The 19,470-nt window shown below is 39.4% G+C and overlaps 1 protein-coding gene across 3 annotated transcripts in view; it reads left to right on the top strand.

The window, feature by feature from the left end:
- The window catches only part of LOC124282293 (purine nucleoside phosphorylase LACC1-like), a 37,200-nt gene extending 29,242 nt beyond the window's left edge, over positions 1 to 7,958 (top strand). For all 3 annotated transcript variants that reach the window (XM_046718247.1, XM_046718248.1, XM_046718246.1), the window contains exon 2: positions 5,800 to 7,958. In XM_046718247.1, the coding sequence (XP_046574203.1) occupies positions 5,800 to 7,045 (1,246 nt within the window). In that variant the 3' untranslated portion in view covers positions 7,046 to 7,958. The remainder of the gene's footprint in view (positions 1 to 5,799) is intronic.
- Positions 7,959 to 19,470: the final 11,512 nt, after the last annotated feature.

Here is a 19,470-nt window from a genome sequence, read left to right as displayed (position 1 = left end):
CGGTAGGGCTGGGACGGGTAACACGGATACCTGGGACGAGTGGGTAATGAGTTGGACCCGGGTACCCGTCTCGATACCCGGACCTGTTATGACCATGTGACTAATAGATTAAATAATGTAATATGTTATTCCTTTATGATTAAAATGTTGTATTGTCTTTGAATATTTGGACATAATTAGTCACTTTTTTTAATATAATATACTCATGCCAATAATGGTTGTCACCCCCCTCCCCAACCCCAATCCCCACATACCTCCACCCCAAACCCCCTCTCCAATTAAAAAATTGGCATGAGTATACATGGTTAAAATATTGAAAAACTCGTAATTTTAGCATCCGAGCTGAAGAATATATTGCCATTTCTTACAAATTTGATGTTAGAATTAACATAACGGGTATCCGGGTAGGATAATAGGGGGTGGGGTATCCGGGTAGAAAAGTTTGACCCGTCCCAGCCCTACTATACGGGTTCCGCCTGGACATACGATTTACTGATATCGGGTTAAATAAATTTGAGTTAAAGAAGTCTTTTATTATATATGTAATCATTCTCTTCCCACAGAGGTTACTCCTGTCATATCTTCCTACGTAACGTAGGAAGATATGACAGGAGTAAGCTCTGTGGGAAGAGAATGATATGTAATGTGTAATGACACTTTGTTTGTACCATGTTTGTTTTATCAGCTGATTTTATCAAGTCCGGTAATTAATTTCCTTTTGTGGTATAACCAGGGATACTCTACAACTTATAGAGTCTCCCTGGTATAACCAAGGGCAACTGAATGCTCTACTCGCTGACTCAGCACTTTCTATGCTACTGTTATGAGTAAGACGGTACTGAGTGTGGAGAGCCATGACAGTTATTTTTGATGATGTTTCGGGTGTGTTTATACACCGTGTTTGAGTAAAGTAGGTTCCATTCATAGTGCAAGGTCGGAGACGTACAAAACGTCAAGTATTTAATAAATATATTTTTAGGACATAATTCCACGCAGCTTGTTGATGTTTATGTTTAAATAACTCAATACTTCGTATCAGACCCGTGAAGATTCGGGTTAGAATTGATCTCCAGCAACCCATCCTTGTCGTAAGATGCGACTAACGAGATCGGGTGGTCAGGCTCGCTGACTTAGTTGACACATGTCATCGTATCCCTAATGCGTAGATCGATGCTCATGATGTTGATCACTGGGTTTTCTCGTCCCGACTCGAACATTTACTGACCTCCGCCATATAGCTGGAATATTGCTGAGTGCGGCATTACACATCAACAAACATCAAGTTTGTCAAGAAAAACCACATAGGCGTGTGATATCAGGAGAAATGACCACCGGAAACAGACCCCGAAACCTACGATATCCACTGGACGTGCGCAGTTACAAGTATCCTTGTCTCAAAACTCTGGTAGCAGGAATATATTCGTATTTATTGCCGCAAACATGTCGATCCAAGTAATGCTTCTTCCCCATACAGCACTCAAAGACCCGATCTCAATTCTCGAGGAAGTTTGAATAAAGTAAATGATTCGGTATCAAGAACAAAATGTTATCCTAAAGATATATAGAACCGCCCATATTATTATGTTTATATACTACCCTTCAAAAGTTCAGACTCAATTAAAGCACTCACTATATGCTATGTATGTATATGGTTACATCGAAGATGAATTTCTCCACTAACTTGGGGGAACCAACTGCAAACCTTATGCAGATGAATTGCACGAAGATTATGCATCAAATTGCTGAAAAGCATGTGCAAATATCCTGTATGTGAATCAGATGCGTTTTTATTTAAAGTTTTCTTAAGAATTCGCCAATGTTCACCGAGTTTCATCATTTATTGAACTCATGACAATAATATTTTTCAAAGTTACGAATTTGTTTTACAATACATCAGTTGATGTGTAAACAGTATCTTTAAACAGAATTGAATATTTTGCGAAGTCTAGTTTAGAACAGGTGACTGAAGTAAGTGGCTACATTTACACCAGTGAGTCTAAACTTTTGATGGGTAGTATATGTACATAATCTTTAAGAGCAAATACAAACCTAATACAAACACACCCTACCTTTACGGCTACATACCTGCGATGGGGTGCGTAGTTGTTAAAACGATAACGCGTAAACGTTAATCCGAAAGATGAGAATTTCGCACATTAATCATTCAGGCTAGCCAGTGGCTAGTAAAAGTCCACAGTCACTTGCCCGGCTGGTCAGGGAATTTTCATGGGGTCATTGTGTAAATATATCACTCTCTCCGACTTGTTAAGTTATAATACACTTTTAAATCATGCAAGATTACGGCCTGATAACAATATTCATCATATTAGCAGCTTAATGTTGGAACCCGTGTCTTCATTCAAATTTCGGGCAAGTGAATCATTTTGTGGGCAAGTAACTTTCAGGCTTAGCTAGCCTGACTGGCTAGCAAAATTTGGGAACTGTTTCGCACACTGCACTCAGGGCTAGCCTGATACGTTTGAACGAGGAATATCCAAATTTTACCGGGAAAGGCCATAAGGATATGGAAAATGGAAATATTGCTTGAAAATAACGTGGGCGCGTGAGTAATAAATATGACTACAGTGTTATATTTTTAATCACGTAAAATAATTTAAGCATTTCATTGACAGGGATCGTTATCGTTATATTTAGAAACCGATAACTTAAATATACACCCGAAAAATAAGTAAATGACTCTTTCGAGGTGTTTGTTTTAAGAAATCGAATCCTGTATAAATGTTTATCGAAACACACTTGGTTTTTCTTCATAAAATGACGTTTTCATATTGAAATACTGAGACTGAAAACTGCGTATTTTGTAACTCACTTAGTTTGACCCATGACAAGCCGTTATGTTGACCAGTCGGAAGGCCGTATTGTGTAGGTACTATATATAACAGGATTTCATATCTCCCTCTCAAGGTGGGATCAACCACAGGGGTTCGAATCACTGTTTGGACAATAATTTTTAAAAATAAACATCTAGACTTTTGAAATCGTATATCGTTTTCATATGTTATCATGAACCTATATTTCAAATTTGGACGAGATCGGTGAAGAAATAAATTTGTAAGAAAAGTATATGAGTGTAGCGGTAGCCAGACCATGTACGTTTTGAAAATAAGTCAAATACGCTGAAGGCTTCGGAAAGAAATGGTAATGACTAAGTACAATGACAACCATCAACCATGGCATTTTAGGCTGGGAAACACGCTAGGTTATCTGCTGTGTCACTCATATTGACCTTCCGTCATCGAGAACAATCGTTGTATGTAATGTCAGATACCAGTGTTTCCTTGTTCCTTCGTAACAGTGTCGGTTTACTACTTTAACAGAAGGGGTGGGGTGGGTAGGGGGTGATGATGACTTTTATGGAGAAGCATGTACAATGTGAATGCCACCCCCTCCCTAAAATGGATGTACAAATTAAGAAAGTAAGTGCCCTCCCCGCATGTCATGTACAAACTCAATGGGCCCCCGACCCCCCTCCCATAATTTTTAGGCATAATACTTTAATGTACAAAGTTGCTGACACCTCCCCCAGTGCATGTGTACAAAATTTATGACCCCCCATCTCCCCAGAACAAAATGGGTGACACCCCCTTAAAATCAACCAACCAAAATAGAATGAATGATAATAGAAAACATGTTTTTCCTTTTACTAATCGTGTAACTTATTTTCTGAAATAGTATAGTTTAGATCACTTAGCATTAGTAATTGAAGTAATTTAGATCTCTGTAGATCGTGTTGTTTGATTTTGGAAACAAGTTTTATTAATTTAGTTTCTTTTGTCAATGTTCGATGTCGGGAGAAATATTATATTAGAGAACTCAAGCCACTCAGTTCAAACAGAAGCTGTGGCATTCGTCATCATTCGCAGCTTTCCGTAACTTGCTATTTGATCATTCGTCATCATTCGCAGCTTTTCGTAACCTGCTATTTGACCATTCGTCATCATTCGCCCCTTTCCGTAACCTGCGTTTTGACTTGTCCCGGAATTCACCAGGAAAGACGGTTGCCGACTATCGGAGTTAAAAATTAGTTGTTTCCGAGTCACCTCCCTTTCCCGAGTCTGCTCAACTACATTTCGAAATATGTGTGGATTTTACAACGCTTTTAGAAATTAGATAACACAGGTCATATTGGTTTGAGTCTTTGTATGATGTTGGTCATCTTGGGGTTGTCGTCTAGGTAGACCCAAGGGATCTTCACGGTTTGGTCATCTTAGTAGATCCAAGGGATCTTCATAGGATGGTCATCTTAGTAGACCCAAGGGATCTTCACGGGATGGTCATCTTAGTAGACCCAAGGGATCTTCACGGTTTAGTCATCTTAGTAGACCCAAGGGATCTTCATGGGATGGTCATCTTAGTAGACCCAAGGGATCTTCACGGGATGGTCACCTTCTTACACCCAAGGGAAGAGCTTCAGGTTAACTACACTTCGAGTGTGGAGTGACATTTGTCTTAAGAGAAATTTTACGTGTCTTGCACCCGAATCCTCTACAATGGTAGCGGAGTTTTTTTGTGAGGAAGAGGGGTTAACCCCCATACTTCCATTTGAGTAAAGGGTACCACTGTTTAAGTAAGGACTTAACTAAATCATTTTGATTCAATGGATTGTTGTTTACTTCAAGTCTAAGTAAACTTAGGAACAGTATTATTCGTTACACTGCTATACTGAGTCTAACAAAACCTTGTGAAAGGTCGCGTCAGGTAACCTTTGAGCGACCTATGAGGCTATGACCGTCCAATCAAACACGAGAAGACAGAACGGATTTAACCACGGCTACTATTTAGGGTTCGGCGGGACTTACAAAATGGATTTACTCTTCCCCGGTTGCCAACACTAATCTCACAACAAATGAAAACCCGCATAAAACACAGATATATGACCTGCAGAATATACGCTTTTGGGTTTCTGTTGACATGGTTATCATTAGCTAATATTTCTGCAAGCTGACATCCTTGAATACTGACAAAACGCTATTTTCAGCGACTGTTTACTCACAGTTGTGGCGTGCTCCATGTGCATCATTCGGAAGCGATTGCACGGAAAATAGCATTCGGAATAGTTTGGGTACAAAACTTTTTCGAGATAAAGTTCAAAAGGTATGTGCGAATGTCAACTTTCGCGATTTGGTCAGCTGTGTTCGGATTGGTCAATTGAAAAGGTTACCTGACGCGACCTCCCACAAGGTTTTGTTAGACTCAGTATAGCAGTGTAACGAATAATACTGAGCCTAAGTTTACTTAGACTGGTTTACTTCCGCACTCAGAAATATTCCAGATATATGGCTGCGGCCTGTAAATAACAGGACCAGACAATCCAGTGACTGATCGTGTGAGCCTCGCGTGTGCCTGGCCCGCCATCAGTCTGGTCATTCTGGCTGCACAACTCATGAATACATCAACTTAGCAGGTCACTCGATGCGATGAACATGTAAGGCGAGACAAACATCTGCTTGTGTAGGATGCTTCTTGTACTTCCAGACCACCAACTGGCGTTGCATTTTATATAAGTGTCTGCTTTGTAGGTTTTTAAAAAAATTTCACCCTGTGAAATTTTATGAAACGGTTTGTAGTGTTCATAGATATGTGAGTTATAGGTGATCATGGAGCGTTCATACAAGGCATTGATTAACCCCAAATCAAGGCCTTCATAACTGTAACTTTGGCGTCACTAGGTTGTTTTAAGCCGTGGGTGAAAGTACTTTTCTGTGTGACTTTGATTTCTTCAAGCCTTTGGGTTTCGTTGTATAACATTATATAATTATTGTGTTTTATTTTTTGTAGAATGTTGAGCCAGGAGGAGGAGAGTCCTGGGAATAAGCCCATGGTCTATTTCGCGGACCTCTACCACAAAGACCACCCTAAGGAGCGCATCATCGAGCGCCTGACAGAGGTCATCACAAGAAACACCAAGGTCCAGCAACACCATGTAATGCTGTTAGCTCCCTCTGCCAACGAGCTCAACAAGATTTCTCAGAAAACAAACATCAAGGATGGAAACGGTATCACCTATCATAAGATCATCACTGATAACAAGATCCAGGCATTTTATGAAGGAAAAGAGTTCCTGGATTCCAATACTCTGAGCCGAATGGCAATGGTCTGCGCTTGTGAACAGAGCGGTTTCTGGAAGCAGCTGGGCGAAATGTTCTTCACCAAGGCATATCAGATGTTTTTCGCGGTGGTCGGATCGGGAAAGATGGAACTGACTGCATCCTATGGTCTGGAATGTGAAGTGGAGGCTTTTCTTCAAGCTTTACCTTCCATTGGAGACATCCAGATTTTGAAGTCCCCCCTCATCCCGGACGCCATTTTCAACCACGGTTTCACTACCAGAAATGGCGGGATCTCCTCCTCACCCGCCCTCCGGTCGCTCAATCTCGCCTTTGCCACTCGCAAACGGGACTCCATGCTGGTAATCAACGAGAACCGACGTCGCCTGGGTGACGCTGCTGGATTCAACAGCAAGAACATGCAGTTTCCCAAGGTGGAGCATGGCAACAGAGTATGGAGTATTGGTCAGGATGTTCCAGCGGGATTTGACGCCATCGTGACTCGCTCAGCAGGGATAACCATAGCAGCTCCAGGGGCAGACTGTGTCACCATTTTGTTTGCGGACCCAGTGCGACGCGTCTGTGGTGCTACCCACGCAGGCTGGAGGGGGACGCTGAAAGGCATCACTATCGCTACCGTCCAAGCCATGGAACGAGATTTCGGGTGTGACATCGGCAACATTGTCGTGGCTATGGGTCCATGTCTTTCAGCAAACAATCTGCAATTCTCTCCTGAAGACGCAAAAGGTTTTGCGGACATTGACCCGTCCCTTGTGCTACACAAAGAAGGTGATCCGAAAGTTTACGTTGACTTGCTGTTAGCCAACAAGATACTCCTACAGAGAGTTGGAATAAGGCAGGAGAACATTGACACAAGTGCCCACAGATGCACGTATGACAACCCAAATGAGTTCTACTCGTTCAGGAGGGATAAATTTCCTTTCGGTAATCAAATTGCGTACATCAATATCAGATAGAGTCGTCTCCCTTGTCAACATGAGTTATCTCCCGTGTGACAAGCCGACAATAAACCTCAGTGGACCACCTATAGATAATGTATTCCCAAAGACTATCCCAAACGGGAACTCACCGAAAACAGGATTCCATGAACAGTACGTGTGGTGTAGGTTTTGAAATGATTGAATATTAATGCAATGTACAGACAAACGATATTGCATATGTGTGAATTACATGATGACCATTGATGGGATGTATTACTAGTGTAACACTGAATAAGTAATTAGTATTGTCAAGAAACCTGCATAGCAACACTGCATGCATTGAAATTTACATTATCACGGCATGTGCTAGTATGTAACAAACATAACTACATATATGCTACTGAAAATAGTTGATGGTCGCCAGATTGTTTCATACAACATTTGTTTATTGTGAGATGGAAGGTACACTCGAACAGTATGAAGGAATCGGATGATCTTAAACCTATTAAGTAGTATGGTTGGAGTCAGAGTGAGAACTATTCACAGTTGACAATCAGACATATTATATTTAACTTTACCTGAAAAACGCTATTGGAATCAATCTATTATTGAATAACGATATATTGATATAATATATAAATTTATTTATTCATTTGCTTCAGATATACTAATTTATTCGACATTTATTTACCCGCCATTGCTGTTTATGATGTTCTCATTCCCTGACGGATATGATGGCATTGCCCATATGAATTCATTTATTTATAGATTTTGTTTAAATAGACTGAACATGGCTTGTATTCCTCTTGATCTGGAAACGGCAATTATCATTTTACTTTGCATATTATACTTCTCATTGTTTGGTTTGATTTTGTTGCATTAACGGATTTTTTAGGGCGTGGATGAGTGTTATACAACCCGTTTGAAAATAAAATATTTGTTTTCATAAGCACTTGTTAGACTGTAAGTTTCTTGTTTGATTGAAAGGCCAAGGATTCCAGTCAATTGGAAGCAAACAGTGGCGGCTTTGTTTGTTTAACGCCGCACTCACGGTCTGTAAATAATCGTGTCTGGACCAGATAATTCATTGACCTCACTCGTTTGGTATATTAATATAATTTATGTATTAACCAAGGCAGCGAAACCTGGCCAGGGGATGCCGTTAGTCGCCTCTGGCGACAGACATGGGTTCCTAATGCTAGTGGGGCTGTGGGGTAGCCTAGTGGTTAAAGCGTTCGCTCGTCACGCCGAAGACCTGGGTTCGAGTCCGCACATGGGTACATTGTGTGAAGCCCAATTCTGATGTCCCTCCGCCGTGATATTGCTGGAATATTGCTATAAAAGTGGCGTAAAACCATACTCACCCACTCACTCCTAATGCTAGTAAACTGCGAGTTGGGGAATCAGTTTGCATGGCAGAGGTACCACTGTACACTTCCAACCCACACAACACAGGACCTGGGTAAATATACGAGGAGTTTATTAGTCAGCCATTGAGTGATTTGTGACCGATTGTCGTCCGTATTTATACATATTGCATCTACTTCAGATTATCCTATTTTCTGATAAAAAACACGGTGAGGTTGTTATTACCACATTTAATCGTTCTATCTCGATCCTATTAACTGACTGAAATGGCGATAAGGTTGTCATTGAAATGTTTACTCCACTGGGACACAATGCCTCGCCAGGAAAGTCGTCAAACAGCTGACTAAAATGGCGATACGGTTGTCATTGAAATGTTTAGTTACTCTATCTACAGAATTACATAATATGATATTGATGACTTTGAAGTCATTGGTGAAGTTCACTATGAATTAAAATAGCTATATACCACCGTGTGGTATAATAAAAGTGGAGAAATACACATGAATAAACGTGAATACAGATAAATGTTTTGGCTCCTGCCTCTGTTAGCTTAACTCCATCTGACCGTCTGTCTGAGTTAAGTCTCCGGTCTTGTCTCATCATTACAATTGGAACCCTCCCAACTGAATGTAGATGTCTCACGTAAGTTTCCATACTTTAGCTCACACACTCTTTGGAGCACATCTACCAGGAAAAAGTCGGTAGTCAGTACAAAGTGATGCCTGTAGTCGAAAGTCATTATTTGTTCGGTTTAGTTAGTGAAAAACTCCAGCGGAATGTAGATGTCCCGCTGTCAAGCTGAATCATCTCTGTTCCAATGGGGACACATCCGAAAAGCCAGTTCTGATTTCTGAGTCGTGTTTTGCAAATATCAAATTTTGTTGTGTCGTTAGGTCTTGAATACATTATTTAAGATTTTGTTGTGATATAAATAAACAATAACCTTTAAATTATGCTGAGTGTTTAATGTTTACATTAAGATAATATTTTAAATATTTGACTCACACGTCAGTCTATGTAGCTGTCTGTATCTAAACTGTAGACCCCAAAACGACTATTGTCTTTGATATCCTCATGTTGCGGACGATATTTCCAGTCATAGCATCTTATAAATCAAGGCACAGTTATCGGTTGTATTTGTCTCTTATTCATTGAATTTTATTCATGGGACTGAAGTCGATTGCTGGAATTGCATTAAATATCTTAAACCAACTATATATTGAAGGCCTACGGATGATTAACCCATACATTCAGGTCCGTAGGTGGAAACATAATATTTCAAAGCAAATTCAGTTCCAAGTATTTTATGTATCTTTTAGAGCCTCTGGACGACTGCAAGGCTGGTTTATATGGCTTAGGATGTTTGTACCGCACGAGTTGTCTCCCTTCTAGGTACTTGATTCGGACATGTACAGTCTTTGTTCCGGGATGTTAGGTACAGACACTTACTGCATTTGAACAGAAATCAGTAAATAAGAAATTAATTAATTCATAAAAAATGATAAAAGAATTTATAGTAAGTACAGGTAGTGCGGTCCCATAGCATAAAAATGCTATTTATTTTAAAATGGTTACCATGGCAAGTAGTATGACATGAAGTTTTTCAATAAAAGGTGGTTTCTTGCACTATGTATGTCGAACGTGTTCTTTTTAAAGAGGGAGTTATTATCAGCTCCTTTGCAAAACTGAGACTTTGCGTCTGTATAGCTATACTTACACAGACTGATAGATTGAAGTACTTCATAAATAGGTACATTCATTATGTAAGTGTATATAATAAAATCAATAGAAAAAAAAGGTCAGTTTGAACCAATTGTGTAGTACTTGTATCATGAGTATCGGTCTATGCTGCTGCATGGTTTACAAGACGTGCATCAATCAAGTCAGCGAGAATGACCACCCGATCCCCTTAATTGCCCCATATAAAAGGTGGTGAAGACCACTTCTAACCCAATCTAAGTAAACTTAGGCTCAGTATTGCTCGTTACACTGCTTATACTCAGTATAGCAGTGTAACGAATAATACTGAGCCCAAGTTTACTCCTTATACTCAGTATAGCAGTGTAACGAATAATACTGAGCCAAAGTTTACTCCTTACACTCAGTATAGCAGTGTAACGAATAATACTGAGCCAGAGTTTACTCCTTACACTCAGTATAGCAGTGTAACGAATAATACTGAGCCAACGTTTATTCCTTACACTCAGTATAGCAGTGTAACGAATAATACTGAGCCAGAGTTTACTCCTTATATTCAGTATAGCAGTGTAACGAATAATCCTGAGCCAAAGTTTACTCCTTACACTCAGTATAGCAGTGTAACGAATAATACTGAGCCAAAGTTTACTCCTTACACTCAGTATAGCAGTGTAACGAATAATACTGAGCCAGAGTTTACTCCTTACACTCAGTATAGCAGTGTAACGAATAATCCTGAGCCAGAGTTTACTCCTTACACTCAGTATAGCAGTGTAACGAATAATACTGAGCCAAAGTTTACTCCTTACACTCAGTATAGCAGTGTAACGAATAATACTGAGCCAAAGTTTACTCCTTACACTCAGTATAGCAGTGTAACGAATAATCCTGAGCCTAAGTTTACTCCTTATACTCAGTATAGCAGTGTAACGAATAATCCTGAGCCTAAGTTTACTCCTTACACTCAGTATAGCAGTGTAACGAATAATACTGAGCCAAAGTTTACTCCTTACACTCAGTATAGCAGTGTAACGAATAATCCTGAGCCTAAGTTTACTCCTTATATTCAGTATAGCAGTGTAACGAATAATCCTGAGCCAAAGTTTACTCCTTATATTCAGTATAGCAGTGTAACGAATAATCCTGAGCCTAAGTTTACTCCTTATATTCAGTATAGCAGTGTAACGAATAATCCTGAGCCTAAGTTTACGCCTTATACTCAGTATAGCAGTGTAACGAATAATCCTGAGCCTAAGTTTACGCCTTATACTCAGTATAGCAGTGTAACGAATAATACTGAGCCCAAGTTTACTCCTTATACTCAGTATAGCAGTGTAACGAATAATACTGAGCCAAAGTTTACTTAGACTGACTTCTAACCTGGATTTTTACGGAGAACAAGCTCCAAAGGCGGATCCAGAAAGGGGGTGGGGGGGGAGGGCTGCACGGGTTTCTCCTTACCTCCTCCTCCTCCATTTTTACGATGCATTATTTTACCGTATAAATGCGGTTATCGTTATCCAAATGACAGTTTTAACATGATCCATACACGTGTCTGCACACTGCGTCATGTGATATGATTACTATATGGTTCTCACCAATGCATCAGGTATAGTTTTCCTATACATGTATGTTATTTTGTTATTTACTATCCAGATTACAACGGAAACTCCTGAGCTTATTGATTCTACAATCTAATTGAATTTTAGCACCAAAGTAAACCTAGAGATAGGGAATGCTATACTGAAAAAATATGGAACAGCTTGTACGGCACGAGACGATAGGCACCAGCTGTCATCTTAGTTGTTGTTCCTGTGACACGTGACACACCTGTAGATTAATTAATAAGTTTTGTGGTTGCACCAGGTGTGTCTCTCTTGGAAAACTGAGGATGCATATCATCTCTACATTTTCCATTCTACGGTGCTTCAGGTTTCCGTCGTTAGAGTGAGTGAGTGAGTTTAATTTTACGCCGCTTTTAGAAATATTCCAGCAATATCACGGCGGGGACACCAGAAATGGGCTTCATATATTGTACCCATGTGGGGAATCGAACCCGGGTCTTCGGCGTGACGAGCAAATGCTTTAACCCCACTGCCTTCCCTCGCTAGCGGTTCACACTGTTACAGTGACTCCAAGAATGAACATAACATTACAAAATAAGAGTGAATATTGTGAGATGCCACCGTAGCTACTAGTATCTGAGCAACTATTTACTCCACTGGGACACAATGCCTCGCCAGGAAAGTCGTCAAACAGCATGACAACTCTCTCCTCTTGGGACACAATGCCTCGCCGGAAAACTCGTCAAACAGAATGACAACTCTCTCCTCTCTGGGACACAATGTCTCGCCAGGAAACTCGTCAAACAGCATGACAACTCTCTCCCTGGGACACAATGTCTGGCCAGGAGACTCGTCAAACAGCATGACAACTCTCTCCCTGGGACACAATGCCTGGCCAGGAGACTCGTCAAACAGCATGACAAGTCTCTCCTCCTGGGACACAATGCCTCGCCAGGAAACTCGTCAAACAGCATGACAACTCTCTCCCTGGGACACAATGTCTCGCCAGGAGACTCGTCAAACAGCATGACAACTCTCTCCCTGGGACACAATGCCTGGCCAGGAGACTCGTCAAACAGAATGACAAGTCTCTCCTCCTGGGACACAATGCCTCGCCAGGAAACTCGTCAAACAGCATGACAACTCTCTCCCTGGGACACAATGCCTGGCCAGGAGACTCGTCAAACAGCATGACAACTCTCTCCCTGGGACACAATGCCTCGCCAGGAGACTCGTCAAACAGCATGACAACTCTCTCTCCCTGGGACACAATGCCTCTCCAGGAAACTCGTCAAACAGCATGACAACTCTCTCTCCCTGGGACACAATGTCTCGCCAGGAAACTCGTCAAACAGCACGACAACTCTCTCCTCTCTGGGACACAATGCCTGGCCAGGAGACTCGTCAAACAGCATGACAACTCTCTCTCCCTGGGACACAATGCCTCTCCAGGAAACTCGTCAAACAGCATGACAAGTCTCTCCTCTCTGGGACACAATGTCTCGCCAGGAAACTCGTCAAACAGCACGACAACTCTCTCCTCTCTGGGACACAATGCCATGTTAGATTTTTTTTTTTAAATGGAGACTTCAGCAAAGTCATGGTATTGTATTATATTTGTATCTACTACACTGACAGAAAACCTGCACGTTAATGTTGCGATGTGGTTAAAATTACAATACTACTCAAAACAAGTTATGCCATCATGTATTGAACCAAAAACGTTAGGGGTTCTGCATATTTGGGGGGATATTCTTCTTTGGAATAAAATGGGCGTTGATTGTGCAGTCATCTTTAGCGTGACTATCTGCCTTGAAGAGTTGTGTCCCTTTGGTATTCAGGATCTATGCCATCGCTCGTGTGTTTCACCAGATTGGGGATGGATCACAGGATGCACTGCATCAGGCTTTCACATCATGAAATAACTTTCAATCCACATGATTCCCACTCGCCATACTCTCATGCTCACTATGTTCACTCGTTCATTCAATATGTTAATTCGCTTTAATTTATGTCCACTCAACTATTCTCCATGTTCACTCACTCTATGTTCACTCGCTCTATGTTCACTCGCTCTATGTTCACTCACTTATTGCACTTGTTCATTCACTCATTAAACATGTTCATTCACTTTGTTCACTGACTCATTCGCCATTTTCACTCACTCATCCACCACGTTCATTCACTCATTCAACATGTTCATTCACTTTATGTTCACTCACTCATTCACCATTTTCACTCACTCATTCACCATGTTCACTCACTTATCCACCACGTTCATTCACTCATTCAACATATTCATTCACTTTATGTTCACTCATGCATTCACCATGTTCACTCACTCATTCACCATGTTCACTCACTCATTCACCATGTTCATTCACGTTATGTTCTCTCCTGTATGCACCACATTCACTCACTCATTCACAGTGTTCATTCACACTATGAGCAGCAGAAAGACTTCCACACAGAAGCTCTGCTGGTATTAAAGAGCCTGAATCTAGCCTGGAAATACAGCAGCATGGCGAGGTGCTCCCGGCAGACTGCAGCATGCTGGGTTCCAGGTACGCTTAGCCAACATACTCTATTACAGTCAATACACAGATAGAACTGAGTGCTACCTTCCTCAGGTGAAACACATTTCATTGTGTATTGTTGTTAAGTGTTATGTGTATTATTGTTGAGGCTGACACGGTCATTGAGAATCATCGCCTCTTGCAAGGTATACAACTAGCAAATGGAAATAAACTGTAATGTCAGGGTTTTTCATAAGAAAGACAGGTGAGAATGACATTCAAATAATCTATTAATACACATGTTGGCAAGATTAAATTCTGGATTAAAACTGCTTTTATCCTTTTCAAAATTGTATCTGTAGCACCTTAGTGTCGAAACACTTTATTGAACCGAATATAATAAATTGAAATTTTATCCTGTTGTCTTTTATGCCACACCTGCAATTAAGGCATCGATTGTTATGGCTAGTAGACAAGGACGAAACTGTGCAAGCGTACTATTTTGAAGCATAAATGATAACATTTAGGAGATTGGATTGAATTGGATTGGAGTAGATACTTAAGTAATTTCAAGTAAGCATTTCTCTGGTTGCTTCAAAATTGTTAACTGAAATGTGTAAAATATCAAAGTGATTGAGTGCGGGGGAAGGTATAATCCCAGTTATACCATAGCATGTCGGCTATATGTGGAACGAATCCTAAAGTGATGCAGGGATGTTTATCACATTGGTCAACCTTCGACCTCAGGTATGGTGAGGACAAAACAAGAAACATAATGGAGGTAAATCTGTATTTCATCAATACAAAGATCTTTATATCACCTGTTTAGTAAAACTTTCGATTGTAATTATGGAAAACCAAAAGAAGTGTTCTTGCAAGATTTCGTCATCACATCTTCTTTTCCTTTTCCCAATATGAAGAGAGATATTCTTATTCCATTCACTTTAAAATGCCAATTATTTGTGGACCTGATTTTGTAAGTTTTCTTGAAAGGATGATTGCTTTTGCGTCTTCTTAAAAAATGTTATTTTATCGTTTTAATAATCTAAAGATCATCTCTTTGAACTATAATTACAAATAGATTAACTTCTGACACTAGAATTTATGTAACCTATTTGGCTAATTGAAAAAAACACAAACTGTGTTGCCTTTTCGATAAGGAAACCGTTTTTTATGGCAACATCAATTAAGAATTACACAGATCCTGAGCTGGGACAGATCAACCTATGGCACCATCACGACATAATACGTAACGTTATCACAGAGGCAACACTGTGTTGCCTGATCCATGGGAAATCATGTGGCTTAATCAAGCCCGTTTGTAAGTGTTCTCTCCAGACTTATTCATTGTCAAAACCTAATATATTAAAGGTCCAAGGGCACCATCATGTTAAATGTTTCAGGTATCACTTATTTGGCAGACATATTTGGAGCTTATCAGTTGTTTAGTATTGTTCCCTCAAATAAAATAATGTTTTTAAATCTGTAGGAATATCAGATCAAAACACCAAATTCCATATTTGCTAAACCAATGTCAGATTGTTCTCTCAAAAGAAAGATTGTCTTGTGATACTGTTTAATTTGAAAGAAGATTACCTTACTGCACCTGCAAGTTGCAGTGTGTCACCTGGCGAATTAAATTATGATTGACCTCTCGAATGGGGTCATGTTGAGAAAGGTGGTACATTTACAGTACCATTAAGTGATAGACAGTTATAGACTCAAGTTTCTTATTTGTAATATTCTCTCAAAAGTAGGATAGTTTTTCCTTTTCTTAATCTTGAGGGAGATTAACTTAATGCACCAAATTATGTTATAAATGGCTTTTTCTTTATTCTTTTCAAAATTAACTAATGTTAAAAAATATCAACCAAAATAAAATATTTAACGTATTTAGAAAATAAAGATGACATTGCCTTTTTTTATCATCGTATGGTATCATCAATTTCGAAAATGTCAAATGCTGGGCAAAATCATTTGGAAAGGAAGTAAGGAAATATTAAAATGAGTTCAAATTTTACATATTTTCTAGTTGGCCATTCTCAACACTGTTGAACTTTTTGCCCTTAAAAGAACACCAACACCAACCCATAGGTAAGTCAAAGGAATGACACGAGACATGTTCAGTCGTTCAGGTCCACCCGTTCGATGATCATCACTGGTAGCCTTGGAATAATACGTCACTGATACAATTAATTCTATATATTTACTGACAGAAATGGACGACACAAAAGATGAAAATATACTCATATATGCGAAAAAGAGAGTAACATTGTACACTTTTGCCATAGACTTTCGTCAGTATTACTATATCATTTTTAGAGAGTGAATTGTTAGTGTGATATGCCGACATTGTAAACCATTCGACTGCGTTTGGCACTGAGTTACTACGAATATGGAATGAATATTTGTCGAAGTAAAACGTCAGCTAAGTTTTGTACTACAGCAAAGTCAATACGTTTGATGATTGGCTTATCACATCATCACCAACATGTCATACAAAGGTAATGTCCATTTAGTACCATTAAAGGTTATCAACAATTTTCTTCCAGGAATTATTTCACAGAGAAATGCATATTTATATATTTTTATGAAAAAAATAAATAATTGAAACTGCACAAATATTCAGATTATAACATAATTCCGAGGAAGAAGTGAACAACTGGTTGGATATAATGTATGGAACTCTGCAGACAGACTTTCTTCAACCTCGACCACTTTTGTATATTGTCCCTCATTGTCGCATTTCTTGCATATCTTGTTTAACATAATAGATAACCCATAGCTCAGACTATAGTTAACTTAAAATTTAGAAATCTGTTCGAAATTATTATCGACTGTTACATGTCACTGTAATCTGTGACGTGACATGTGTTTTGATTGCTCCGTGAAATAAAAGACTGGTTAAAGTATTGATAAAAGAAACGTTTCGTCACACCAATAACATTTCATTAGTGGGTCCTCATATTTATGCAAAGCGTGGAATAGTTTATGTGTGTGTACGTTACAGGGTCGAAAACATCAGCATAACAGATATCTCTAATTGTTTTTGATGAATTTGGATAGTTCGTCTTGCATGCTTCATCGTTCTTTCTCTCCTATCTTCCTTCGTCACTCCATCTTGTTTAAATAAATCTGGCACTATCTCGCGACAGCGGCATCACTTCCTGTGGTGAGATGAGCCTCCCACCTGATGTGCGTAAAAAGAGCATGAGGCGGCTGATGTACCACATCACTGTAAACAACGCTTCCCTCCCCCTCTGAAACCTGTCTCAGCTTCATACCTTTACCCTCCATCCCCCTCCTCCCATCTCCCACCCTCCTCACCCCTCTTCTTCCCTGAAGCATCCAGGTGTTTAACTGTTCTTTGAATCTGGCATCTCTGCTGGCTTCCGACCAACTCCCTTAAAGAACAGTGTAACTGGTTTGGTGCAGATCCTCGATGAGGGCTCATAAACAAGAGTTAATTACCCCTATCATGATTTCAAACCGTAAAGCTGGCTTTTCTCTCAGCCATACTTCTAACGCTGCTATTGCATAGATGAAATGGCGCAGAATTTAGACACCCACACATAACACCAACGTGTTTCTTCGTAGCTTGTTCTCAGCATAAGGTTTTCCAGACATTAACTGAAGCTGAGTTTGTTATTAAACCAGCAATGGCGTGTTTAAGTCTGTGTTTCCACTTTCAATGGTACTTACAGTAATAGCACAGTCAGCATTACAAACCCATATGTCAGTGGTATTCAGCCTCATTATTAAACAACCGATCTCACTTCTTACTGACACAAGTCTCCTTCTTACAGATAACCCTTCCCCGTGGTAAGAGAGTTCTTACACCAGCCAACCAAATTAAATAAGCATAACACTGAGACCTGTATTAAAAATTAATGTAAAGGAAATATACTAGTGAAAAGCATAGATGCCTTCTAACAGAACGTTAAGAATTATAATGAATACCTGTATTAATGTATCCTTAGACACGTTTTTTGGAATAAATACCATTTGTTTTAACAGAACGTTAAGAATTATAATGACTACCTGTATTAAGAAAATGTATCAGTAAATCGTATAGACACGTTTTTTGGAATAAATACTTTGTTTGTTTTAACAGAACGTTAAGAATTATAATGAATACCTGTATTAAGAAAATGTATCAGTAAAACGTATAGACACGTTTTTTGGAATAAATACTTTGTTTGTTTTAACAGAACGTTAAGAATTATAATGAATCTAAAAAATGTATTAGTAAAAATAGACACGTTTTTTGGAATAAATACTTCGTTTGTTTTAACAGAACGTTAAGAATTAAAATAAATACCTGTATTAGGATTAAAATTAAAAATATATAATACTAAAAAGTATAGATACGTTATTTAGAATATATTTGTTTCAACCGAACCTTATCATGTTTGATGCCATTAGTTAGATATGATCATAAAATGTGATTTTTGTAAATATTTATATGTACAGCAGAACATCAACGTGGAGTTTAAGGCACAGGTGAACTAGAAAATTGAAGCCACGGCCCAAAAATATTTTAAAAAGCGACATTCCCAAGATTGAGCTCGTTACCAGCCAATGTGAACGTTATGGTGTGGGCGGACAGTAAGGAACACTTCAAGTATTTCACGGAGGCGCCTGTTTCAGGAACATGCCACTAACTACAGGTCTGATTTTAGAATAATGTCTTTAAATACAGTAAGAGAACGCAGCCTCTCACTCCGAGGGTCAGTGTCAAGTGATGGATCTGCTAAGAATGTGAAATGGTCGAGATGAAATGTACATGTAATACAAAACATGCACGTATAAAAGTTGAAACGAACTAAATGGCGCCTGTAGATTTGGACGGGTGCCTGAAGTGGTCTTGAGCTATGTTAATGTTCTCAAAGACGATTCTGTCAGAATATTGACTTATGCAAAGTGCCGATTTAGAGAGAAAAGATTGAAACAAGAATGTACGATCAGTATGAATATTACCATGAGCTTAATGTTTGAACATGTTAAACATTAGAGAATATTAGGTTGACGGTTATAGGCCATGTTTTGCAGTGATGTAACGGGACTTGTGTTTTTAAAGGTGGCTCTTCACAGTTCCTTGCTAATCTTCCGTCTCTCATTTCAGTGGGATGGTTTTAATTATGAAACCTGCATCAGCAAAGTAGATCCCATGAGCCTTTCCTTCTTAACGTGTCATTTCAGGCCATGCAAATGTTTCCCATAGAATGCTGTAAATAGCCAACAGCAATCTCGAAGGGAGTGGTAAAAATTAAAAATATAATGGAGTGAGTGTGTAAGTGAGTGAGTGAGTGAG

Source organism: Haliotis rubra, unplaced genomic scaffold (assembly GCF_003918875.1).
Source record: "Haliotis rubra isolate DU_JTF1 unplaced genomic scaffold, ASM391887v1 Scf298, whole genome shotgun sequence".
In the NCBI taxonomy this organism is placed as follows: Eukaryota; Metazoa; Mollusca; class Gastropoda; order Lepetellida; family Haliotidae; genus Haliotis; species Haliotis rubra.
The sequence above is the reverse complement of the archived record's forward strand: the minus strand, read 5'-3'. Positions and strand labels throughout refer to the sequence as shown.